The sequence below is a fragment of the Dermochelys coriacea genome, chromosome 23 (genome assembly GCF_009764565.3).
Source record: "Dermochelys coriacea isolate rDerCor1 chromosome 23, rDerCor1.pri.v4, whole genome shotgun sequence".
In the NCBI taxonomy this organism is placed as follows: domain Eukaryota; kingdom Metazoa; phylum Chordata; order Testudines; family Dermochelyidae; genus Dermochelys; species Dermochelys coriacea.
The window spans coordinates 4115272-4141144 of record NC_050090.1 but is presented as its reverse complement, the minus strand read 5'-3'; the positions used below and the strand labels follow the sequence as shown (position 1 = coordinate 4141144).

The following is a 25873-nucleotide window of genomic DNA, read 5'->3' as shown; positions in this document are numbered from 1 at the left end:
TCAATAGTTTAATGTGGCAGGATTTGTGTCTCCATTGTTTGGCTGTAATGCAACCAGGGTTCCTTCTCATCCCTGCTGATGGGGATGGCCGATTAAACCCTTTAGGGAAATCCCAGTGCTTTATAGAGCTATTTGCTTTTCTTCCGATATTTGCCATCAGCCAGTCTGTTTGTGAAGGAAATTCGACCCCTAGAGCCTTCTTAACTCTAGCTTGTAGGGCTGAGGTGGTCTTGAGGCTAAAAAGCAGGGCTGTGACTCAGATATTTCCAGCTCTGTGCGGGGAAAGTGGGGGGTTAGAGCAGGGGCACTGGGTGAGCCAGGACTCCTGGGTTCTATTCTTGGGGAGGGGAGTGGGGTCTAGTGGTTAGAGCAGGGAGGGCAGGCCGCCTGGGTTCTATCCCCAGCTCTGGGAGGGGGCCAGTATGGGAGACCAGACTCCTGGGTTTTATTCCTGTCACTGTCTCAGCATTTTTTGTTTTTTAGACAAGGCACTTCCCCTTTCTGCACCTCATTTTCTCCCATCTCTAACCTGGGGCTAGCGCCAGCGCACTGGATTCTTCACTGGCCCCTGCGTCGCGTCCTGACCCCAGAGGGATTGCATTTCCTGGCACCTCTTTCCCTCACCCCTTGTTAACAGAGAGCAGGCCGTATCTGTCTGGTGTTGGCAGTCCAGCCGTGGAATTCGGTTCCTCTCTACCCCCAGATGAGTCTGCAAACAATGAACTGGGGTAGGGGGTGTAACGTCCCAAGGTAAATCCCCGCCCTGGGCTGAACCGATTAAGACTTAAGGGCCCGATCCTCTCTGAAAGCAACTGAGCTGCTTTGCATGCACTGGATTTGTTTGAGCAAGCCGGGTGGCTGGGTTGGGCTGGGCTTCCGCTCCCGCTTACCTGTCGAGGGAAGGTCAGGTTACTTGGCACCTCTCCACCCCTCCCTCCATCTGCTTGGTGCCGCTTTTGTGCCATTCTCCCAGCCCTGCCCACCTGCTCCGAAAGCCAGGAGAGAACCTGGGCTATAGCTCGCCGCCCATCTCCTCCAGACGGGTGGGGAGATGCGCAGCTGGGCGGGTGTCTAACTCACCCGGCTGCCCTGAGGGCAGGGTGGAGGAGGGAGCGGGACCTGTTAATGATTGATCAGCATTGGAGATGCAAAGGGTCCTCGGTTCTGGGGTCGAACTGCAGATCCAGTGGGCCACGGTGGATTAGAATTAAGCCTTCTGCGTATCAGGTACGGTGAGGGCAGCCGCTGGGCAAGGCAGCTGGCTGGAGCGCCCGGCATTACTGGCCCCTTCAATCGCTGGTCTCTCTGAGGCTGCTGCAAAGGGGAGGCAATTGGTGCTGATCTCACCTGGTCTCTGGGCCGCAAATCTCCATCTGGGGGGGATGGGGTGGGGAAGGGGAGAATAATCAGGACTCAACAGTCAGGTTATTGGAGCAGGGAGTCTGTGTCTATATAGCGCCCAGCACATGGGGTCCATGCAGCACCTAACATAATGGGGACCCCCCCAATCTTGGTTGGGGGGGGGAGGGTTGTGTTGTGATGGGTGCAGTGGGGCCCTGAATGAGGGCCCCTGATCTCAGTTGGGAGGGATATGTGCTGCACCCAGCACATCGGGGACTCCTGGTCTTGGTTGCGGGGGGGGGGGGAGGGGCGCGGGTGGTTGTGCTGTGATGGGCGGGGTGGGGCCCTGGTCTTGATTAGGGTCTGTTACACCTGGCACAATAGGGCCCTCTAATATCAGCTGGGGGAGGGGTCTGTGCTGCACCTAGCATAGTGGGGGTCCCCTAATCTTGGTTGGGGAGGGGTTGTGCTGTGCCTGGCACAATGGGGGCCCCTGATGTGGGGCAGGGGCGAAGGTCTGTGCTGTACCTGGCACAATGGGGTGCCAGGCTTAGTCGGGGATCCGTGCACTGTCTGGTGTATCGGGGTCCCTTTCTCAGCTGGGGTGGCAAGGTGGTACTGTCATAAACAGTAGCAATGGAAACACGAGGCTCCGTTCTTCCCTGGCAAAGCTGCCCCGACTTCTCTGGATTTAGGGGGTGCTGGGATGGGAGATTCCTGTCTGGGGAAGCTTCACCAGGAGCTGGATCTGAGGGACTGGTGTGCACTCCACAGTCAATATTTATTCTGTCATTTTAACCCCGGCTGCCGGGTTGGAGATGTGGCCTGGTCAATGACAAAGTACAAAGTTTGTGGCTTCCCTGGGGTTTACAGTATATCACGGCACGAACTCCTGGAGCACAAGTTTAAAGGGGCGTGCTGCCAAATAGATCTAGCAGGATCAACCCCGGATCATGCCCGACAGTCCTGCTTCTTTGTATTCTCCTAGCATCTATAGGCTCTGGTTTGCAAGGAGCTGTATGTGAAGGATGCGGCTCCTTGCCCGAAGAGCTCGCTGCCTAACCAATGTAGCGTTATCCCCACTTCACAAATGGGGAAAGTGACTCACCTCAGGCAGAGCTGGGACTGGAAGGCAGGTCTCGAGGGCCCAACAACCACCTGGCTAGTTTCATTTCCTGGTGGCTTTTCTGGCAGTCCCAGGTGCCCAGCACCTGGCAGGAGCAGGGCCTGCCTGCTAGAAAGGGTTTCACTCTGCTTCTTAGCTTCAAAGCAAATGTTGGGTTTAAACTTTGTCTCTGGGACCCCAACCTAGCAGCCAGGGGCTGAGCGCCCTCCCCTGGATAAGTTGACTGATGTAATGTCACACCCTGTGATGATGATTCAACACTTGCTTCTGGTAGCAATGGAAATGCACTAGGTACAGTGCAAACGCAAGCCCTGAACCTGCAAACAGGGCCCTAGGAACAGACCCTGGGCCCTTCTGCTGAGCCCCGTTAACTGCACAGTCCATGGGGGGCAGGGCTACGCTAGGAAATTAGGTCTGCTTCAGTGTCGCTCAGGGGTGTGAAAAATCCACACCCCCTGCGTGACGCACTTAAACCAAACTAAGACCCAGTGCAGACAGCGCTAGGTCGCCTGGAGATATAGCTGCCGCCTCTCGGGGAGGTGGGTTATCTATGCTGAGGGGAGAAACCCTCCTGTCTTCATTGAGGGGCTACGTCAGTGCAGCTGCAGCATTTGAAGTGTAGACCTGTTTCAAAGCTCATCCTCTTTGGGGCAGTGACTGTGGCTCACTCTGTCTGGACAGCGCCCGGCCCCGACGGGGCCCTGATCTCGGTCACTGCGTGTCTGGGCAGCGCCCGGCCCCGACGGGGTCCCGATCTCAGTTGCTCTAAGCTCCACTGTACTATAAAAACTAACATTAGAAAGATCATGCTGTCTCCCTGTGAATTCAGCTGCCACCCTAGTGCGGGGGGGCCAAGTTGCCTTTCAGATTCAGAGAACTGGCATTTGGCCGCTAGAACAAAAATAATCCAGTGTTTCTCTGGTCGCTGCCTTCCAGGGCTCGGCATCAGGATGGAAACATCTTCCTGAAACTCTCTATCTTGCCCCACTGAAAGGAATTTGTGGCAGCTCAGCAACCATCCTCCTTTCTTCCCACCTTGGAATCTAACCGTGACCGACAAAGGCTTCTGGTAAGAGGGGGCTGGGGAGCAAGAAATATCCAGCCCTTATTTCTTATTCTTCAACAGATAAACTGCTAATTTAGTTACTGGGACACAGAGGAGGGGGAGAGAAGGTAATTACAATCCCTAGCTCTTATCAGTGGTAGACCTCAGAGTTTTTTACAAGGCAGGGCCGTATCAATATCCCCCTGTTTACAGATGGGGAAACTGAGGCACTGAAAAGCAAAGTGCCTGCCAGTAGTCATTCGCAGCTGTGTAATCCCCACCCAGTCAGAATGGTCGATAACAATTCTGATGGCCTCCAGCCTGTCTGCCCAATTCTCAGGAGCTCTCAGACATTGCCCCTCTCCCCCACAACCTTCCCACATTCTCTCTAAAATAGGGACAGCCACAGAATCGGGGTCAAAGTCCAGGGTCAGCAGGATCCGGGATTTCCTGGCGGAGCTTGCAAAGAGCAGGAATATCCATAGATTTGGGGGCCAGAGTGGATCAGAAAATCCCAAGCGTTTCCACTTTATTTTATCTCACCGTGGTGGCTAGGGGCTCTGTCGTGCCAAGACACTCCAGCCCCGGAGAGCTTTCAGTCTAACTAGACAAAGGGTGGGAGGAGAAACTGAGGCACAGTGAAAGGAAACGAGTGGCCTACGGTCCTTGGCGGAGCCAGGACTAGAACTGAGGTCTGTGGAGTTCCAATCTAGGGCCCAACCCACAGGATCACACTGGATCTTTTGTCTGCATCCCTGTTTGTTTGCATATTTTCACCTGGTGCCCCCTAAACCCCAGTCCAGGGAAGGTGCTTGGCCAATGGAGACCCTGTACTTGGAGCTGGGGAATTGCCACACCTGGTTTTCAGTAGCCAACAGTGAGGACACTTTTTGGACTCAGTAGTAACAGTGTGAGATCAGGGGATGTAGGGCGCTTCAGGAGCGTAAAGGTCTGGCAGCTTTATGTGCTGGGGAAGCTGCCTGCAGTGCTGGCTGTGTAGACAGGGGACTGGGAAGGGCTCAGGGTTACTCTGATTCTCAGCTGCCCCGACCCTGCGTTCACGGCATAGCTGGGGAGAGGTGGCTGTAAGTGTCCTCTTTGCATCCTGGCTAGCCACAGCCCCAATCTGCCCCTGTGGGGCAGAGAATAGCCGCAGTGCAGGGCGCCCCAGCCACACCCTCGATCCACCCCCTATGGGCCCTGGGGGGCAGAGAATAGCCAAAGTCCAGGGCTCCCCAGCCATGCCCCTGATCCTCCCCCTATGGGCCAGCCACATCCCCAATCCACACCCTATAGGCCCTGTGGGGCAGAAAACAGCCACAACCCAGTGCGCCCTGGCCACGCCCACAGATCCAGCCCCTGCACCAGAGGCTGGGCACAACCTTTACACTAACTCCATGCCAGCTGCAGGGGGCGGATTCTCAGGGGGTTGTTTCCACCCCCATGTGGCACAGGAGAGCCTTGGCATGACTGAGAACCCGGGGCCCGCTTAGGCCATCATTAGCTCCTTTGTAGGCTCATAGCCCCCCATGGGGGTGGGGTTCAGAATCGTCCCTGGGTGGGGATGGGGGGGGTGGAATCTGGATCCTGAGTGTATTTGCAGAATTCTTGGTCTGTTTGCTCAGGACTTAAGGACTCCTCCAGCAGGTTCATTTTCCAGAGGGTGGCGGTACCATGGAGTGAGAGAGGCCTATCCAGACAGGACATGCAGGGTGGTACTGAAAGCAATCCCATGTCATGTTTTATTAGGGGGCAGCACAGGAGGGTAGTGGGTGGGCGGGCCAGTACATGCTGGGCATCGGGACTCCTTTCCCAGTTCTCTTCCCAGTTATCGGAGGACAGTGGTGTCCAGTGGTTAGAGCAGGGAGGCCTGGGAGTCAGTCAGGGCTCCCTGGGTTCAATCCCTAACTCTATTGGGTTAGTCAGGGACCGGGTGTTAGGGCTATGAACTGCCAAGCTTAGAGGGGCCAGGGCACAATTCTGTCAAAAATTAAGCACTGTGGAGGGGCCATTTTAAAGTGTTTAGCGTAAGGGGCTGCGAGGCAGGAGTGCTGGGTTCTAATCCTGGCTTTACCCCTCCTTTTTGTGCCCTCGACATGTGGCTGAAGCTCCCAAGACGACGGAAACCTCCCGATTAAGATGCTGGGGTGTCGTTCATCCCCGCAATCTATTCATGCCCTGCCACTGTTCGCTTAGCAGGCCGTGCAATGCTGGGCCAGGGGGAAATCTTTTCCTGCACCTCTTAGTGCTCGCCTGACACCCCAAGGTTGGGCTCCAGCTTGCTAACGAAGCAGGTGGCCTGGAAACCGCTGAGTGACAATTGGGTGGGGCGAGTTATGGCCTCCTGAGGCACAACAAACAAATCACGTGTTGGTTGGCACAAAAGCAGCTAAGGAACAAACCAGGAAACGTCAGGATGGGGAGGAGGGCGGTTGGCTCAGCCCAGGCTGGAGCCGATGGCCTGCCGGGTTTGGCTTTCGGTTCTGCTGGCTGGCAGGGGAGGAGGTAGATGAAAGGTAGTTCCCCGCTGGGAGCGGCAGATCCCTGGGTGATCAGTTTTGTTCGGGGAAGGCAGGCAGAGCTGTAGGACAGAGATCTTCGAGCCAGCGGGGAGGCAGGTGCCGCAGGCTGGAGTTTAGGGTTGGCACCGGATGGGGGCTGGTAAGACTAATGCCTATCCCGCTGCCCAGCGCTGTGTCCTTGTGTCCGTCTATTACCCCCCCCCGGTCTGTCTGTCTCCACCTGGTCTTGTATTTGGATCGGCAACTCTCTAAGGAGGGGACTGTTTGTACAGTGCCTAGCACAATGGGGTCATGGGCTGTTGCTGGGATGCCCTCTGCCCTACTGCAGTACACCCAGTAGCTGTCAAAATGTACAGTACCTGGCGCAATGGGATCCCAGTCCAGGACTAGAATGCCTAGACGCTACCGTAATACACCCAATAGGAATGCAAATGTACACAATGGGCTCCTGGTCCATGACTGGGGTGCCTAGGCACTACCGTAACACACCTAGTAATACTAATGTTGCCCCTTTGGCCTGAGCACCTTAGCCAATATTTTGGGGCCTTGCAGGGTTATTTCCATTAGGAGGAAAAAAATATCCGTGATCACCAGGTGTTTGTTTACACAGAATGTGCAGAAAGTCCTCTTTTCCCTGAACACAGCAGGGAGAAATAGCAGCAGGCAGCTTCCCCACTCAGAAATCCCCATGTCTGCCCCTCCAGTGGCTCTGTGCCCAAGAAGCCCTGTCCCTCTGCTTCTTCTAAGGGTCACGCTCATAATACTTGCTTCAAGGTGCCAGTCAGTTGCTTGCAGGATCAGGAAGGTTTCCCCCCCCCCCCGATGCACAGTTGTAATCTGGGGGTGGGGAGGGCAAATTTCACCTTCCTCTGAGGCATCGGGGATTGGCCAAAGCGGGAGACGAGACACTGGATGGGGTGGACCAGTGCTCTGGGGTGGTCTTAGATGCCTGACTTCTGGGTCTTGCTCACATGCTCAGGGTCCAACTGATGCCCAGATTCAGGGCTAGGAAGGGATTTCCCCCAGGTCAGATTGGCAGGGACTTTGGGGTGGGTTTTTTTTTTGCCTTCCTCTACAGCATGGGCCACAGATCGTCTGCTGGGATCATCCGGGCATCTCTCACCTAATCAATTCTCTGCCATGGCATGAGCCTCGGGCCCTGCTGGCCCCTGGATCTCTGCCTGTGATTCACAGTTTGATCTCAGTCGAGCTCCATGTTGGGGTATTTGGGTGGAATGGAATGTCCTGCCGGGCGCTCTGCGGCAGGCCAGGCTAGATGATTTAATGATCCCTTCTGGCCTGAAACTCTGTTCCTCTGGTGCTCTGCCTCCACCAGCCATGCCCTATGGCCAGTCTCCTCGCCCTTGTGTTGGCAACCATCTGTCCATGCTCTGACCTGCGAATCTGGGGGCACCCCTGATAGTCGGCAGCTGCCTTCACTACCTGAGGGGGCTTGGATGACTCCTTCGGTTGCTCCTGAAGGAACATGTGGGCCAGGCTGCTGAGGCTTTAATGAAATCTCAGACTGTCATGGGATGCAAGGCTCAGCTGGTGTTTGACAGAGACCCCTTTCTGCAGAGCAGCCATAATAGCAACAGGAGCCGTTCCATGACACGATCCCACGCCCGTTGAAACTAGACACATTCAGACTGGAAATAAGGTGTAGATTTTTATGGTGAGACCATTGGAACAATTTATCGAGGGTCATGGTGGATTCTCCATCGAATGTAGGAACGGCCATAGTGGGTCAGACAAACGGGCCATCTAGCTCATTATCGTGTCTTCCGACACATGCTTCAGAGGGAGTGAACAGAACAGGTCATCAAGTGATCCAGCCCTTGTTGTTCACTCCCAGCTTCTAACAGTCAGGGCATGGGGTTGCGTCCCTGACCACATTAGCTAATAGCCATTGTTAGACCTATCCTTCCAGGAACTTACCTAATTCTTTTTTAATCTTGTTACAGTCTTGGCCTTCACAACATCCCCGTGGCAATGAGTTCCACAGGTTAACTGTGCATTGTGTAAAGTAGTACTTCCTCATGTTTGTTTTAAACCTGCTGCCTATTACTTCCATTGGGTGACCCCTGGTTCTTGTGTGATGTGGAGGGGTAAATAATACATCCTGATTCACTTTCTCGCACCAGTCATGATTTTTTTAAACCTCCCTCAGATTCCCCCTTCGTCATCTCTTTTCCAAGCTGAAAAGTCGTGAACCTTTTTTCAAATTGAATTGACGATTTTTAAACCAGGGCTGGGTATTTTCTGAAGAGATCAGGGCTAGGGATTGTTTTGGGGCAGGACTTTGATGTTGTGAAGGCCAAGACTATAACAGGGTTCAAAAAAGAACTAGATGAGTTCATGGGGGATAGGTCCATCAATGGTTATTGGCAGGGAGGGTGTCCCTAGCCTCTGTTTGCCAGAAGCTGGGAATGGGAGACGGATGGATCACTTGATGATGCCTTGTTCTGTTCATTCTCTCTGGAGCACCTGGCATTGGCCACTGTCGGAAGACAGGACACCGGGCTAGATGGACCTTTAGTCTGACTCAGTATGGCTGTTCTTATGTTCTCTGGCGCATGCTACACGGCGGGTCATGCTACTTGGTTACATGGGGCCCTGCTGGCCTTCGATTTTACGAAGCAGGATCTCCAACAGCACGGGGAACGAACGGAAGCCAAATTAAAGGGGCCTATGCCCTATTTTGTTTTCCTTTGCCGGTAGGGCTACCACCTTGCGTCTGGGTTTGCCCGGACGTTACCTCTTTTTTTTGAGGCTCCGTCCTCTGTCTGGGCGGATTTTTCAAATAACAGGAAACGTCCAGGATTTTTGTAGCGCAGCTGTTGTGTTTCAGAAAGAGCCCCGATTAGTCCATTCCCCTGCAGCCATAGCTGCTGAATCCTGCCCTCCCGGTCCCAGCTCCCAGCCCTGGGGAGTGGGGGTCCCACAGGGAAGTGCTGACCGATGGCTGTTGCTGTGTCCTAGGCTTGCACCCCCCGCCCTGCCACCGTGACAGGGAGTGACACTGCCCCCCACCTCCAGTGAGTACCCCTTCCACAGGTACCCTCTCCAGCACCCCAACTGTACCCCCCTGTCAGTGTCTTCTTTCTGGAAACTGAAAATATGGTAACCTTATTTGCAGGACATCTTTTAAAAAGTCTTCCCCTCTCCTCCAGCCACCTTTACCACACCCCTAATACTGCCTCCTCCCGTCCTGTATTCAACTCGGTCTCCCCAGGCACCATTCTGAGATTCCTGGGTCCAGGTCTGCTGCTAGTCTGATGTGCCGCAGCCATGCCATCTGCAAACGGAGGGCTCCCTGACCTTGCTGGCAGGTCAGAGGCAGTGCAAAGTGACTGCAAAGCCCAGCCACGTCCCCCATGGAATACAGGCCCTGATTGTCACTTACCCCATCTGTCCATATGGGGCCACGGCTGGGGGCTTTAAACTTCCTTTGCACTCTCCGTATTCTTGGCCCTTTTGTGCAGTTAGAGCAGCCTCGCAGCTGCTCTAAGTGACTGGGGGGCAGAGAATAGCCTCAGTGCACTGCGCTCTGGTAACACTCCTGATCTGCCCCCTATGGGCTGGTGGGGGGGGGCGGGAGGAGAATATCCACAGTGCAGGGTCCTCTGGCTTCATGCCCAATCTGCCCCCTGGAGGCAGAGAACAACCACAGTGCAGTGCACCCAAGCCATGCCCCCAAGCCATCCCTATGGGCCCTAGGGGGCAGAGAATAGTCACAGCGCAGTGATCCCCAGCCACACCCCTGATCTGTTCCTAATGCCATCCCCATACTGCCTGGGGAGCATGATGGGGGGAGGGAGGACAGATTTCAGACGAGTTTCCACCTATTTCGAAGCTCCTCTGTGCAGTGACACCCTTCTCTGCCCCTTTCGGGAATACCTCTGACCCAAGGGCCTCCCAGCGTGGCTGTAATTTATGAGAGCAGAGCGTTCTCCCCCGGGGGTGGGGGCAGCTGGATTTTCTCTGCACCTGTTGCCCTTAGGAGTTCCTGTCTCCCCAGCAGGGCCCCCCCCGCCCCCTTTGGGTTCTGGCCGGCCCTGCTGTGCGACTCTCCCAGCGCTAGCTGCGAGCGGCAGCCCTGTTATTCAGGTGAGATCCGTTTGTGCCCAGACAGGATTGGCCGGACCCGCTCCCAGGAGGGGCGGTCGTGCACCCCCCGCGGATACCCAGGCTTTGTCCAGACGCTCAGGCATCCCCAAGACGCCCGCGGGGATTGTGAAGTGAGGGGGAGCCGGAGATGCAGGGGGACAGCGTGGCCCGGAGCTTCGGCTCGGCTCTTCTGAAGCCTTGGATGCTCTCCGTGCGCCAGGGGGAGCCGGCGGCCGGCTGCAGCTTCTGCACAGCCTCCGTGGAGAAACGGATCAGGTGAGGCCAAGATCCAGGCTCTGGTATTTGGAGAGGGGGGAGACCCCGCCCAGTATCAGGGCACAGGGGGGGTGTTGGCCTTTCTGGGTCCCACCACCTGCAAGATGCCCAATGACCTTCCCAGAAGCCTTTGAGGAAGCAAAGGATTGTGGGGATTTGGGGGCTGGCTTTTTTTTTACTTGCGTGTTTTTTGTTTTTTTTTGGTGGGGGGGAAGGAGGTCATTTTGTGGGCAGCAAGAAAAAGAAAGGATGAAGGGAGCTTGGATGTGAGGGGGGCTGGTGGATGTAGTGGGGAGAGAGGAGGGGGGACTGGGCTCTGGTGGAGGTGGGGGTGAGTCTATATTTTCTAGAGATGTCCCCCGCGGCTGTGCCAAGCTGCCAGGCCCTTGGCTTTCCCCATCCCTGTCTCTGGTCCGTTCCAGTCGCTCCGTTGGCGCGGCAGGGGAGCAGGTGTCGCTGGCGTTCGTAACGCTGGGGGTGGCGACTGGGGGGTGGTGTGCCAGCGTGGGTGCTGTGAGGCTCCTCTCTGTCTCCCTGCAGGGCCAAGCAGGCCTGCCGGCTGCACGAGCGGATCCTGGACTCCCTGTCCCACTTCCAGGACTGGCTGCGGGGGGCGGAGCTGTGGGCCACCTCCCCCGCTTCCTCCCAGGTGCCCTTCGCTGTGGCCAAGGAGGAGCTCAAAAAGTTCGAGGTAAGGATGGGGCTGGGGAGAGGGGCAGCGTGGCTAGTGGATGGAGCATTAGACTGGGACTCAGGACACCAGGGTTCTGTGCATAGCTCTGCCACCCTCCTTCTGAGTGGCTTTGGGCCAGTCCTGGCCCCGCTCTGTGCCTCAGTTTCCCTTCCCACCTTTTGACTATTTAGACTTGGGGTAGGGACCGTCTCTCGCTGTGTGTCTGTGTGGCACCCAGCACAATGGATGGGGATGTAGGTGCTACCATAATACACATAATAAGGCCCAACACAATGGGGCTCCGTATCTGGAGGCAGATATAGGTGCTACCGTAATATACATAATAAGGCCCAGCTCAATGGGGTCCTGATCCTGCATGGGGCTGTCAGTGCTACCGTAATATACATAATAAGGCCCAGCTGATGGGGCCCCAATTCTGGGTGGGGATGTCGCTGCTACCGTAATGTACATAGTAAAACAAGGCATGATGGGGACGGTAGATGCTACTGTATTACACCTAATAAGGCTCCACTTAATGGGGCCCCAAACTCCAATAGGGTTTATAGGCACTACTGTAATACACCTAATAAGGCTCACCATGATGGGGCCTCAAACCCTGATGGGGACTGTAGATGCTATCATAATACACTTAATAAGGCTTAGCACAATAGGGCCTAGATCCTAGATGGCGACCGGTAGCTACTACCGTAATGAGCCTAATAGGGCTCAGCATGGTGACAATAGATGGTAATGTAGTATACCTATTAAATAATACTGGAAGAAACTGAATGATTTCTTCTGCACAGTGATGTTGGCACAGCCAGGATAGGGCAGGGTTGGCAGGAAGTCTCTTGAAAGAGACCTCAGGGAAGACCCTCAGTAGCAGAGAAGTCTTTGAGTTGTGTTTATTGAAGTCCTTTTATTTCAAAGGTGGCAGCAAAAGCTGAATACACAGAAGATCAAACAAGGGGAACATTTATAACCTCCCAGTCCTTCCCCTTGGCAAGAGGCTAACGAGGTCTCCAGTTTCCATAGTGCTTCAAGGATTTTGGAAGCCTGTTGCAAACGTTTCGTTTCATTTCATCTCATGTTTCTGCCCTCCTGAGCCAGGCCTTGGTTATTTCCATTTGACAGATAAGGAACAGAGAAAGTGACTTACCGCAGAGTTACATAGTGGGAGAACTGGGAACAGAACCCAGGAGTCCTGCCACCAAGCCCTTTGCTCTAACCACTTACCCCTACTCCCCTGCCAGAGCTGGGAACGGAACCTAGGATGAGCTCTGCAGATCAGCACCGTGGGGAGCCTATAACACATACTCACCAGAGGGTAATGACTGCAGTCCCTGAACACAGCACAACTGCTCATGAATTGATCCTCCCAGCCCCGTCCCGCCCCGAGAGAGGGGGAGAATTATTCAGATTTTACAGATGGGGAAACTGAGGCCCAGAGTGACACTGCGACTTGCAACGTCTACAGCAGGGGCCAGCATCCAAGCCAGTCCTAGTCCAGGACTATAACAGCAAGGCTGCCCTTCCTCACCTGTGCTGGTGTCCCTTTCTCCCTCCAGGTGCTGCAAAGGCAGATCCAGGAGAAGTTGCACCATCTGGAGTCCTTAAACAGGCAGTACCGGCAGCTGGTTCAGGCTAACAGCATCAGTTTGCAGGGCCGGCTCAGGGCCGCGGTCCAGGAGAGCAACCAGCGCTGGGACAACCTCCAGAAACGAGCTGCTGCCATTCTCAAAAGACTGAAGGTACCAGCTGGCAGGTCTCTGGGAGGGAGGGGCACTGGCATGGTGGGGAGGCAGCTCAAGGCACCATCTTTGTGTCCAGGAATTTGGGGTCATTAAGAGGCAAAGAAATGTGCCCATGGTGTCTCCCCCACTAATAATATTTGGGTGGGGAGGGAGACAGGATGGGTGTATAAACCTGCCCCTTGTTACACTGGATATCCCTTACTCAGCAGGGAGACACGGACAGTGAAATGGTTCAGATCCTCAGTTGGTGTGAATTAGAGCAACACTTATTTACCCAAGAGGGGGATCTGGCCCAGAAAGTGAAATTGATCAGGCCCAGATTCGTGCCACTCGGCTGAGCAAAATGCAAAAGAAATAATTATTCCACTCTACTCCACACTGATTAGGCCTCATCTAGAGGATTGAGTCCAGTTCTGGGCACCACATTTCAGGAAAGATGTGGACAAATTGGACAGATGTGGACAGAGAAGAGCAACAAAAATGATTCAAGGTCTAGAAAACATGACCTATGAGGGAAGATGGAAAAAATTGAGTTTGTTTAGTCTGGAAAAGAGAAGACTGAGGGGGACAGGATAACCATTTTCAAGTACATAAAAGGTTAGAAAGAAGAGGGAGGAAAAATTGTTCTTAACCTCTGAAGACAGGACAAGAAGCAATGGACTTAAATTGCAGCAAGGGAGGTTTAGGTTGGACATTTAGAGAAAACTTCCTAACTGTCAGGGTGGTTAAGCTCTGGAATAAATTGCCTAGGGAGGTTGTGGAATCTCCCTCATTGGAGATTTTTAAGAGCAGGTTGGACAAACGCCCATCGGGGATGGTCTAAATAATACCTAGTCCTGCAATGAGTGCAGGGGACTGTACTAGATGACCTCTCAAGGTCCCTTCCAGTCCTATGATTCTATGAAAAAGAGCAAAGTGTCAGAAACTCAGGGCTACCACCCCAGCATCAGATTAATTAGTGTTGTTATTGATTCACCATTTGTGTCGTGATAGCACCTAGAAGCCACAGGCATGGACCACTACTCTGTTGTGACAGGCGGCGTACGAACACTGAACAAAAAGTCGTTCTGCCCCCAAGAGATTTCTGTGCTTAGGGCAAAAACAAAGAGGGGTGTCTAAAAATTACCAGCCACTTCTGCAAGCATGTCTGTCAAGAATTCAAAATCCTGGCCCTTTTATAATCATTAATAGCCTCTAGCGTCATTAGCGCTAAGCAGAAGGACACTGAAGTGTGAATTTTCTAATGTCCAACTTCCTGCTAAACCTGCTGGCTCTGTTTTGATTTTTGTTTGTTTGTTTGCTTCTCCCCACTCCAGTATTTTGTCGGCCAGCGGGAGGAGTTTGAGTGGGAGCGGGAGACCGTGCAGGTGTGGCTGATGGAGCTGGATCTGCGGCTCACCGATGTGGAACATTTCTCTGGGGGCAGCTCGCTTGAGAAAATGATGGAGCTGCAGGTAAAATGAGAGCGTCCTCTTGTGAAGGATTAGGGATCGCAGGGTATGTATATATCGTATTGGCCTCTTGCAACTCCCAGATGCATCCGTGCAATGCACACGTCTGTGCAGCCTTATCTCAGCATGATCTTGCACAATATGCAAGGGGCACTGGTCTGCAGGGAGCAGGGTGAGGGCTCAATAGCAGCTGTGCTCCTCTTGGAGTTGGTGCTGCACTAGGGGGCACTGTGCTGCGGTGAGTGAGGTGGGGGGCTCAGTAGGGGGTGCACTCCCTTTTGGAGTTGGTGCTGACCCCTATGCTCCAGTATGGCTCTGGGGGGCATTTGTTGCAAGGAACCAGGTGAGGGCTCAGTAGCAGGTGCTCTTCCCTCTGAATCAGTGCTCACCCCAGTGTCCCAGTGCAGTGGATAAACAGCTGCCACATCCCACCCCAGAGGTGGCTGCATTTTTGCACAGGGTGAAGTGATCCTTGCATATTCTTCCCCCTAGCCCCTCTGATGGGAAGTGGGGAGGGCTCGTACCTCATGAGCTATCAATGTCTGTGATGAGCTTTGCTCACTCCCTGCTCTTCCCATTCAAAGTCCATCGGTCTGTGGCTGATTGTTCTGTGTCCAGCAGGTGGGTATCACTGGCGAAGTGCACGTGCAGACGCCTGTGTACACAGGCACACACCTGATCATCTGTTTACATAGAAAACATTTAGTTCACCGAAGGGGAAATTTTATTTTTTAGATAATGACGTATGGCCGAGCTGGTTTCGGGTGACACGTTTCACTTAACCTGTCAAATGCTGAGATGCCAATACATTCAGAGCAACGGCGGCAGGCTAAGGGTTTAAAAAAAATAAACAGGCTTGGGAGGATAGTGTGTGTCTTTTTGCTGGGGAGTCAAACCAGGCTAGTTCCAGCATGGGAATATTTTCTCCCGGTGATGCTCTAGCATCTGCCTTCCAAGGATCTCCAAGCACCTTCATAAATTCAGCCCCCGAGGGATATGAGTCGATATCTTCCTCTGAGTTTTATAGATGGGGAAACTGAGGCACAGAGAAGGGAAGCGACTCTGCTGAAGTCTTAAGGGGAGGCTAGCTAGGAATAGAACCCAGGAGTCCTGACTCCATGTCGCCGCCTCCTTCAAACACAAGTTCAGACCTCCCCAAAGCTTGGAGTCGTGTAGATCAGGATAGGTTGGGTTGGTCTCACGTTTACTGGGAAGTGAATTCTTCTATCCGGTGTCATTTTTGTGCCGCCTCCTCTCTTTCTGTGCACGCACAGAGCAGGGCTTGTCCCCGCCAGCAGGGTGCAGCAGACAGACGCCCCACCCCTGTGATCATAAACGTTAAAAGTCTGTAAGGGACAAGGCAGGTGGGTTTTCAGAGAGGAAACTGAAATATTTGCTGCGATCACCTGGATCAAAGCGCTGCGCAGGGATAGATAGCTGCAGGCTCCCTGTATAAAACACAGAGCTGGAGCCTGGGGCTGAGCTGTGGGCCCTTTCTCCTTTAGGTCACCACTTCCATCGGGCCGCAGTCAATAGGGATTGAAACTTGATGAGTGTTTCCCCTGGATGGGCCATTTGCTGGCCTGTGTGAGATGAGTTTGCCAGGCCTCAGGCCAGTGGAAAACTAGCTCTTCTTTTCTTCCAGGAATCCCTAGCTCTTTCCTTAGCAGATCTCAAAGAACTCCCCAAAGGAGGCAGTATTGTTTTTCCCCTTTAGACAGATGGGGAAACTGAGGCATAGTGTGGGGACGTGGCTTGCCCCAAGTCACCTAGCAGGCTACATCTCCCGAGTTCCAGCCGAATGATCTCAGTCAACGGGCCGTATTCCACCCACCCCTCTATCCGTGTCTGTGTGGACTTTGTCCTGTGGTTGAAGGCACTGAGCAGTATTCAAATATCCCAGGGCTGATTGGTCTCCTGAATCCCGCCTCCCGCTCTGTGCGCTGGGGGCAGGAGGGAACAGGTGTTGATGTGTATTACCAGAACTCTGCTTGCTCAAACCAGCCAGCCTCTGCACGGAAACCTGCAGGGATGCCAGATCGATACCGAGATTAGCTTATCGCTTCCAGTTAGCGATCGCACCTGTCCCTGGGCACGTAATAAACCCAGTGGCTGAGCTGCTGCAGCTCTGTGACCTTGGGCGCCGAGCCGCTCCGTTCTGGCAAGCTCAGCGGGGTCAGGAACTGGAGGGGTGACCACACCCCGCAGGTGTTGGGATCGGCCATTCATTTGGCCTTGCCCTTCTCTCTGGGGCAGCATTGAGATGGTGGCACTAGGGGGTGCTGTGCTGCAGAGAGCAGGGTGGGGCTCAGTCGGGGGTACTCTCCAGGGTAAACCCCAGTGCCCCAGCATAGGGGCGCTGTGCAGCTGGATAAGATGTAAATCGGAGGCCATGCCTGCTAAGATTCCCGGGGCAGTTTGCATGGAGCAAGGAGGGTCCAGCCCCATTGTCTCGGCTAATGTCTCCCCTCTGTCCCAGGAGTTCCAGGAGGCCGTGCAATCCAACGCGGAGCGGCTCGACTGGCTGCTGGTGTCCGGCGAGCGGCTGATCCAGAGGAGCGAGCCGCAGGACGCCGAGATCCTGGAGGAGGAGCTGCAGGAGTTGAGCTGCTACTGCCAGGAGGTCTTCTGGCGGGTGTCCCGCTTCCGCCGCCGGCTGGTCAGCATGAGGCTGGTACGCGTGGGGCAGAGCCCGTGCCACGGGGCACTGCGGCTCAACCGTCACCGGGCACCTGGGCGACCTTGTGCTGCAATCCCAGCAAATCTCTCTGGCTGCACAGGGTCAGCCCTGCCCAGACTATGGATGTGAGATTTACCAGGAAAATCCTGGGGGCCACAGGGCCCCCAGGGTGGGGGATTCATTGTGGGGTAGTGCTCCCTTCTGTCAGTGCTGACTGTAATGCCCCACGGTGGCACTAGGGGGTGCTCTTCTGCAAAGAGGGGTGGGGGCACAGAATGAGGTGTGCTCCTCTTGCAGTCAGTGCTGGCACCAGAGGGGGCTGTGATGTAGGGAGTGGGGTGGGGATCAGTAGGGGGTGCTGTCCCCGTGCATTCAGTGCTGACCCCAGTGCCCCAGGGTGGCACTGGGGGGGAGCTGTGATGCGGGGTGGGGGGGGCACAAAGGGGAGTACGCGCCAGTCTAAGTCAGCTGATTCCAACTGGCATGCTGCAAGAAGCAGAGCGGGGGCTCAGTGGGGGGGGCTCTCGCCAGACCCCAAGGCCCAGGTTTGGTGGCAGGGGCTGCATTTGTTGTGCTGGTGAGGGGAGAGGTCCAGGCAACGGGTGCTCATTGTGGTGTTTTTCTGGCAAGAGTTGGGCTACGAAACACCTGGATCATGGCCATATTTCCTTGTGAACTGTTGCATTTTTACCTTCCTAAGTCCCCTCCCTGCATTTTCAACTGGCTAAAGTATTCTTCTCTTCCGCTCCTCAGCTGTTGTGAAACATTGCTCTGCAGCTGTTAAATGGCTGCCATGCCCACCCCAGAGGTGGCTGCATCTCAGCATGGGGTGAGGGAGCTCTGTGTAAACAGCTGCCGTGCCCCACCCCAGAGGCAGCTGCGTCTCAGCACTGAGGGATCCTTGTATAAACAGCTGCCGCATTCCGTCCCGAAGGCGACGGCGCCTCAGCCCTGGGGGAGGGCTCTCTGGATAAACAACTGCAGCTGTACTCACAGAGCTAGATGAGGGGATCTCTGGGAATCAGTTTCCAAAGTGTTTGGGGATTGTCAGGCGAGATATTATAATTTACAAGCTTGTGTGTGCTTCACTGCTCTCTGCAGGTAGAATAAAAATGGCTTGAATGTGTCATAGCCCCTATACTGCCAACAATGACTGGGGATTCTCCTTTAGCTCAGGTGTATTGGAATTGCCCCCTGCAGGATCCATTGCAGGAGGGTTAGTTAAAGGCTACTGAAGGCCTAGGGAGCCGCTGTCTCTTTCCTGCTGACCCTCCCTGCTCACCCACCAGGTCTTTGAGGACAAGTGGCTGTCAGACCGAGAGACCGAAGTGGAGTCTGACTGCTTCACAGATGCATCACTGAAGCCTGAGGTCGAGGGAGAAGCCAGGGGACCCCATCCCGCTGCTTGGATCTACCAGTCCACCCCGCACAAGGCTCTCTGCTGCCGGCGCTGCCATCCGTTCGGGGCTGCCTGGAAGGACAGCCTGGACCTGGAGTGGGACCCCTCGGTGGACGTGGGTGGGTCCACGTCTCATGATGAAGAGGGTTCATCTTACTGCAGCGCCATCACAGGTACGGGCTGTAGTAGGTTGCAGGCTCTGGCTGCTCTGAATTGCAGTGGTGGGGAGAGGAGTCCTTAAAGGGGCAGAGCCCCCCAAACTGCCCCCGATGATGGGTAGGAGGTGGCTTCTCACTCCCCTCCCAGAGATGGGGATGGAACCCAGGAGTCTGGACTCCCAGAAACCCCCCAACAACTAGACTCCCCTTCCCTCCCCTCTCAGAGCTGGGGATAGAACCCAGGAGTCCAGACTGCCCCCACACTCCCCAGCTCTAACCCACTAGACAACACCTCTTGCCATAAAGATTCCTCCACCCCCCCGCCACATATGGCAGGGGTGGGCCACCCTGAAAGGGACTGGCCCTCCACCCCCAACAATGACCCAGCTGTGAGCTCCCTCCTGGGGCTTAGCTGTAAGGGCAGCAGCTCCTGACCCTGGAGATGGGTTGGAGGTGCACAGACCTGCCCACCCCCCTTGCCTTAAAGGGGCAATCATTTAAAGGGGGGCAGCCGAGCTGGGCCAGCCCAACATTGCTGCAGCAGTTCCTGGGGGGCATGGAGGACACGGGGGATCTTTTTAAAGGGGCAGATACCACCTGCCATCGTTCCCTCTCTCCAGGTGTGGGCCAGTGGGAGGAGTCGGGCCGGAGGTGCAGCTGCCAGCCGAACATGCCCGCCAGCTGGCCAGCCGGATGTGGGAGAGGCGCCAGCCACGAGGACCCGAATGTAGGTAGCTGTCATAGTCCATCCCAGGGGGCTGAGCTTGATACAGGGGTCACTGGGTGACACATACCAGAGGTCTGCTGGCCTTAAACCTAAAAGTACCAGCGGGAGCTTCCTGGGACCCCTTTGTAAATGGCCGGGGGGTGGGGGTTGGGGGGGTGGTTTCGGGTGTGATGAAACTGACCCCTTCGGGGAGCATTGAAGCGAAGTCCTGGAAGGGGTTTTATGCATCAGTGACCCAGGGGTGAGGGGTGGACAGCAGAAGTTGGGGGGGCCCAGTCCCAGATTTCAGGGCCACCCCACCCAGCTCCAGTCAGGGGCCAGCTGGGGAGGAGGGGGGGGGAATGCTTCCCTCGCAGCTCCCCTGCTGAGTTCAGGTTCAAAAAGGGGGTGGGGAGAGGCATGGACCCCCATGTTTAAAAAGTGAATGTGGGGGACAGTCCCCTTTGGTCCCCCCCCCAATCGCTGGTACTCTATGGTGGCCCAGGGGTCTGATTAATTCCCAGGACCAATTCTCAGCCCTTAGGCTTGTTTCCTCCTTCCCCACGTAGGATCCATCCGTGTCACCTAAGCCCCTCTCCACATTTCATGATCTGCTTTACAGCAGCAGCCCCCGGAGTGAAATTCCGGGTCCCGTCGTGCCAGGTGCCGCGCGGTAACTGAGATCGGGGCCCCGTGGCTCCAAGCGCTGCCCAGACACAGTAACTAAGATCAGGGCACCCGACCAGCCGTGCTTCTGAGAACTCACAGGCAGAGGGGGATTCTCTCTGTTTGAGGGGAGGGGAAACTGAGGCCCGGCGAGATGAAGTGGCTGGCGCAGGGTCTCTCACAGCTGGGACTGGAACACCATTTTCCTGAGTCCCAGCCTAGCACCTTAACCGCAAGGCCGCTGCAGCCTTGGTCTAGCCCTAAACCAGCCGTAGCCCGATCAGTAGCAGGGTGAGCTTCCCTTGCCTAACGTGATCCCCCGCTGCTTATGGGCTTCACTGGGAATCAGAGACAAGGTGATTCCCTATTGTATTTGTAAGAGGGAGTGGGGTCTAGTGGTTAGAGCAGGGGGCTGGGAGCCAGGATACCTGGGTTCTATCCCAAGCTCTTGGAGGGAAGTGGGGTCTAGTCGTTAGAGTACGAGGCACTGGGGCTCAGGACTCCTGGTTCCTGTTCCCAGTTCTAACCCTGATTCACTGTGTGATCTGGGGCGGTGTCCCTCCGGTCCCTGTAACCCGAGAATGAGACTAACCCTGTCCCCTGGGGAGGAGCTGTTGCTATCATTAACAGGCCATTCCCTTTTGGGGGGGGAACGCAGGTGCAGCTGGGCTCCCAGGACAGGCCTTGTCTCTCCCTGGCGACCAGAAAGAAGGTGGAAATTGCCTGGGGCGGTTCTGGTAAGTAACTCGGTTCCTGGCCCGTCACAGTCCAATCCAGCCGACCACTGCCTACCCGCTATCAAGAAAGCCCCTAGGTAGCTCGCACTAGCTAATGAGGGGCAACTTGTGGGGTCATAAGAAAAGATGCTGGGACTGGATCACTCGATAATTATCCTGTTCTGTTCATTCCCTCTGGGGCACCAGGCACTGGCCACTGTCTAGATGGGCCTGTGGTCTGACCCAGTACGACCGTTCTTGTGTTCTAAAGCTGTATAAATAACAGGAAATCTAGTTCAAATAGGAATTAATTCAGGGCCGTTCTCTGATCCGTGTTCCACAGGCCAGACTAGGCTAATTCAGGGCAGTGGGCCCCTCCAGCTTTGTGAGTTCTGAATCTATGGGGAAAAAATCAGAATTTTTGGCGAATCGAAACATGGAAAAAAATCTTGTTTCGTGTCTGAGCCTTGTTTAAATTTTTTTTTTTTTTAAAGTGAGATTGAAGGGATTTTCGAAACCCCAAGTCGTTCGGAGCAAAAGAAACCAAAACTGCTTGGGCTTTTTCAGACTTGTGTGTTTGCCGCCGGGGTCCTGTTGTGGTTTGTTTTTTGCAACACGAACAAGTCAGCAGAACAGTCACCGGTTTGCAAAACGTGCCGAATCTGCGTTTGTCACCGAAAACTGAAACACTTCTCCCACCTCTAGTCCCAACCCCCCTGAATAGACTTCCCCCAGTCTGGCTGGAAACCGACTGGAGGGAGCCGGGTGGTTCATAGAGTCTAAGGCCAGAAGGGGCCATTCGGATCAGCCAGGCTGCAGCCAGCCCAGATCTGGTGGTTGAGCTAGAGGATCTGATCTCCGTGGAGAGCGATGCAGAATCCACCATGTCTCCTATGGGGCTGCTCCAATGGTTAATTCTTTATTTATCCAGCTTCCCATCCCAGCAGCTTGATCTCACTCTGCCTGTCTGTGCTCCTATAAGAGAGTCTTCTACGATCAGATCTCTCCTTCCTGCATAGGTACTTACGGTGAAAGGTACTTTATGGACCAGGGCAGGGCTTTGTCCCCTTATGGGCTTGAACGTGGCCTTTGGTTGCCTATAGCCCCAGCGCTATGGCTGTGCCGTGGCTGGCGTGAAGCGAGTTGTGAGGTCTTGGTGCCTTTCAGCGCAGGACGGGGTTTTGCAGCGTAAAACACCCAGGCTCAGGACTGGTGGAAGGTCCCACGTGGCCAGCCCCCGAGATCTATTTCTCAGCCGCTGCTCTGGAAAGACTCCCCTTTCGGGGATGAGCTCTGTCTCCAGGGCCCCTTGAGTTCTGGGCCCCTCTGCTGGGTGGGAGGGGGGACACTGGACTCCCCAGGAACTGGACTGAGACCTGACAAACTCATTTCACAGTAGGGAGGCCACCCAACAGCCATGAGCTGGTAGCATGTACTGAGATGGGATGGTATCAAACCAGCACCCTGAAGATAAAGGGCTGCATAGTCCATGCCACTGGCTCTGCAGCCCCCTATTATTAACTCCTTTGAGCTATCTGCTGATACTCCCCCATTACTTAGCCGATTGCCTCACAACCCTCCTGTGAGGCCGGTATCTCCATTGCACAGAAGGGGAAACTGAGGCACTGAGCGGCTCAGTGATTTGTCCAAGGAGCTTGTAGCAAAGCAAGGATTTGAACCCATCCCTGCTGTCTCCCAGGTTGGTATCCTAATAACCAGGTCATCCTTCTTCCCCTGGGCTGGTGTCTCTCTTGTAGCCCTGCCCCTGGTAGTCACGCCCGCGCCATCCTCTCCTCTTAGGGAATGGCCCTCGGCAGGGCAGCCAGCATCCCCAGGGCCTGGCACTGGGGAATGAAGCCTGCCGCCAGACAGAGATGGTGGGCTTTGACCCCAAGCGGATTGAAAGCTGGCTGGACCAGACCTGTGTGGAGCAGGGCAAGCCGGAAGTGATGGAGGTGAGCACTGTTGCACCCCAGCCTACCGACACCCCCACATCCCCAGTGCCTGCAGGGCTTGGCTCTCTCCCGGCCCCAAGCTCCATGTGGCTTTCCCTCCCCTGCTGGGGATGGCAGTGCTGATCAGGTGGTCTGGGGGTCAGCCCCGTGACCTCTGCAGGGATGGGGCACCCTAGGGGGAGCTGATGCAAGTGGGATTTGGGCTGGGGGGGTCCTCCCCTCTGGTCTCATCCCTTTCTATCCACCCCCACCCCCAGGCCTTAGTGATGGGGCTGCCCACCAGTTTCCCCTCCCCAAGCAGCAAGGCCAAGCGTGGGTGATCGCAGCTGTGGCTGGGAAAGTCGAGGACCTGGCTGGCCCTGCCAGTCCCAGCGTCCAGCCCTGGGCAGGTCAAGCTGGCTGGAGCGCCCCCATCAGTAGACCTCAGCTGGGGTGCTTCGCGCTGGGATGGTGTGAGATTCCCCAAGCTAAGCCGGGATGTGCCTGGCCACTCCAAGGAGGGGAGGCCACCTTGTACTGCGGATCGTTAGAAAGAGCGATGCCCACCCAGCGCATGAGCCAAGCATGGGGCTAGACGTAACTCCCCTCCCTGGTGCTGGGGTAGGACCCAGGAGTCCTGACTCCCAACCCCTTGCTGCTCTAGCCCACTAGATCCCCTCCCTCCCAGAGCTGGGGATAGAGCCCCTGAGTCCTGGCTCCCAGCCCCCTGCTCTAACCACTAGACAGCACCTCTTCTGCTGTAAAGTTTCCTTCCCCTGCGCGAGTTAAGGAAGAAGCCCCCACGTGTGGTGGGCTCGGGACTGGTACCTTGGATGGCCTGGCCATGCGGAGCCCATAGCTCAAGGGGGTGTTGGGCCCCAACCAGCCCTGGCTAATGGCCCCCTTCTCCGTCCTTTCTTCTGCAGCCCTGCGAGAGGAATCAGGCTGGTCTCGGCTCTGAGGACGTGGCAGTCTTCATTGAGAAGGGGTAGGGGGCTGCTGCTTTGAGCCACGGTGGGAGAGGGGCAGGAATGACACAGACAGATTGTCCTTTGCCCCGACTGACCCCCCCCCCAACCCCAGGCCTGGCATCTCCCCACCTCCCAGTCCTGCCTTGCCATGCCTGCTTTCCTGGGAGTGGGGTGGGTTAGCATGTTGCACCAGTGCCCCCAGCTGTCTGTCCCAGGTCCCCACCCCATGGGTCCTTGCCTACCTGCAAAGGGTTACAGAGAGCCAGAGCAGATGTGCCCAAGGGGTGTCTGGAGCAGTCTGAGCGCAGCCCGGTTGTGGCTGGGTTGTCCAGTCGGCCTGGGCGAATGAGGCTGAGACGTGAGGGGCAGAGGTGGCGCTGGGTGTTGACCTCCCAGTGGGCTGGCCATAAAGCCAGCCCAGACTTTCTAGCACCCCCTCTCCTTGTATCTAACTAACCACCCGTCCTTTCCAGCCCCAGCCAGACCTGCCCCTTCCCCACACCCTGGAGGGAAGGTCTCCAGATGCATTTGTGTCTGAAACAGCCACCAGGCTCCCTCCCCCCTCCACTGGCTTTGGTGGTCGCCCCTCAGGAGGGGGCTTTGGTCCCCCAGCCAGGGGACAGAGCAGTGCAGAGAAAGGGATGCTGGGAGGGGCGGGTCCCATAGGAGCCCATTCCTGTTTCCAGTGGCTGGGAGTTCCACAGCCCATGGTCCCCTTTTCCTCTGGAGCTCGCAGAGAGGGGGTTGAGCTGCAGTGGGGCCTCTTCCGTGCCTGTTGTTCTGTTTCCCCACACACATGTGCCAACTCCACTCCTGGTATCTCGTTCCTCCAGGGCTATGTCGCAGCCCACGGCTTTCTTGGATCAATCTCGCCCAGGCCCCAGGATCCTGGTCAGAATGAAGAGGTTGCTGCTCTCTGTGGCTGGGCTGCTCCTGCTCCTCCTGGCCAGCACCTCCTTTCTCTCCCTTGCTGAAATGCCCTGTTACACCCGGTCCTTCCATTTCATGCTGAAGTACGTCAACGGGCCACCTCCTACGTAGGTGTGGTGGGAAAATGCCCACGGGGTCCCCAATGGTGGGGGCAGCTCCAAGCGCGGAGGGGTCACTTCCCACCCTTCAGTGCTACCCTCGGGTGGCTTTTCCTTGGGCATCTGCTGTGCCACCTACTTCTGAGGAAGGTACCAACCTCTCGCCATGCCCACATCTGCAAGGAGCCTGCCCGTGAAGGAAACACCTTTTGGATCCTTCTGGGGACTTTGGAAGAAGCTCATCAGTAGCGCCAGAGCCCCCCAGAGCTGACCCCCACAAACCCAGAAGCTTATGGCTGGAAGGAACCTCAAGAAATCAGCTGGTTCCACCACTGCACCGACCAAGGACCTAGGGTGACCAGAGAGCAAATGTGAAAAATCGGGATGGGATGGGATGGGATGGCTATGCCACTGGCGAAGGCGTTGTAACTGGTACTGCTGCAGTCCTGGGGGTGGGTACCGTTATAACTGGTACCATTGGATCCATGCGGGAGGATGAATGGATGTGGTAATTGGTGCCATGCTAGTCACCCAACATGGTGCCATGGCTACCATTGGAGCTCTGTAGCCAGGGACCAGCCACCCCCTGCCACAAAGAGTTGGCAGTCAAACCATGCCCATGTCCCATGCCTTTATTGGGGGGCAGATGCTGGTAGAAAGGATGGCTCAGGGGTGAGGGTGCCATTCTTGGACTTTGCAGACAGAGGCATGTGAGTGAGTCATTTAGCCTTGCCGTGCCTCAGTTTCCGCCCTCTGCAGTTGTGAGGCTAACTGCATTAGCGGGTGGGAGGGGGTCAGATATTGCAGTGAGGGGGGCTGTGCGAGTCCTTTGGTAGACAGACAGCACTTGTTCTAGCGAGGTGGGGGGCGTGCTATGAACACAGGCCTTGTGCCTTTGAGAAATACTCATGCTTCCCTGGGTTGGTGCAGCTTCTCCCTTGCCTCGTTGTGGGTCTCTTTCTAGGTGCTCCCCGCCTGCTGGACACAGCCACCCCCTTGTACCTAGCTCATGCCATGCTCCCGATCCCTCCCCATGGGCCCTGGGGGGCAGAGAACAGCCACACTGCACCACCAATGTGTGGGGTCTGGGAGCACAGCCTGGGTAGGTGCCCTAGATGGCGGGGAGTCTCTAGGGGTCCTTTCCACCCTGTTTAAGGCCCCTGTGCCCTGCCAGGTTGGCACAGAGAGAGGGAGCTGTGTCTGACAAGGGAATCGGCCTCTGTCTTTATGGGTCCATCCTCTGGGAGCCGGGCTATAGCCCACATTTATATGGTTAACACGAGCCTCCACAATAAAAATACACACCTGGGAAACAAA

At 55.6% G+C, this 25873-nt stretch overlaps 1 protein-coding gene across 4 annotated transcripts; it reads left to right on the top strand.

The window, feature by feature from the left end:
- Positions 1–661: 661 nt before the first annotated feature.
- On the top strand, positions 662–25873 carry LOC119847210 (nesprin-2-like). Of its 4 annotated transcripts, none has more exons than XM_038381777.2 (13): positions 902–1227; positions 3404–3536; positions 10170–10420; positions 10961–11111; positions 12662–12844; positions 14164–14301; positions 16778–16972; positions 18268–18550; positions 19156–19262; positions 20566–20644; positions 22424–22578; positions 23484–23545; positions 24362–25873. In XM_038381777.2, exons 3-13 carry the CDS (start codon positions 10293–10295, stop codon positions 24567–24569), a joined length of 1689 nt encoding a protein of 562 aa, XP_038237705.1. In that variant the 5' UTR covers positions 902–1227; positions 3404–3536; positions 10170–10292; the 3' UTR covers positions 24570–25873. The 4 variants fall into 4 exon arrangements, 2 of the variants coding, with proteins under 2 accessions (XP_038237705.1, XP_038237703.1); XM_038381775.2 differs by having other exon boundaries at positions 903–1227; positions 10166–10420; XR_006276795.1 differs by lacking the exon at positions 24362–25873 and having other exon boundaries at positions 662–1227; positions 10166–10420; positions 22381–22578.

Bases quoted from the DNA above. Each gene is read 5' to 3' on its own strand.
- LOC119847210 (XM_038381777.2), top strand. From the start codon at position 10,293: ATGCAGGGGGACAGCGTGGCCCGGAGCTTCGGCTCGGCTCTTCTGAAG. The intron at 20,645-22,423 runs GTAAGTAACTCG...CTCTCCTCTTAG, and splicing joins AATTGCCTGGGGCGGTTCTG to GGAATGGCCCTCGGCAGGGC. The intron at 23,546-24,361 runs GTAGGGGGCTGC...TCGTTCCTCCAG, and splicing joins GCAGTCTTCATTGAGAAGGG to GGCTATGTCGCAGCCCACGG.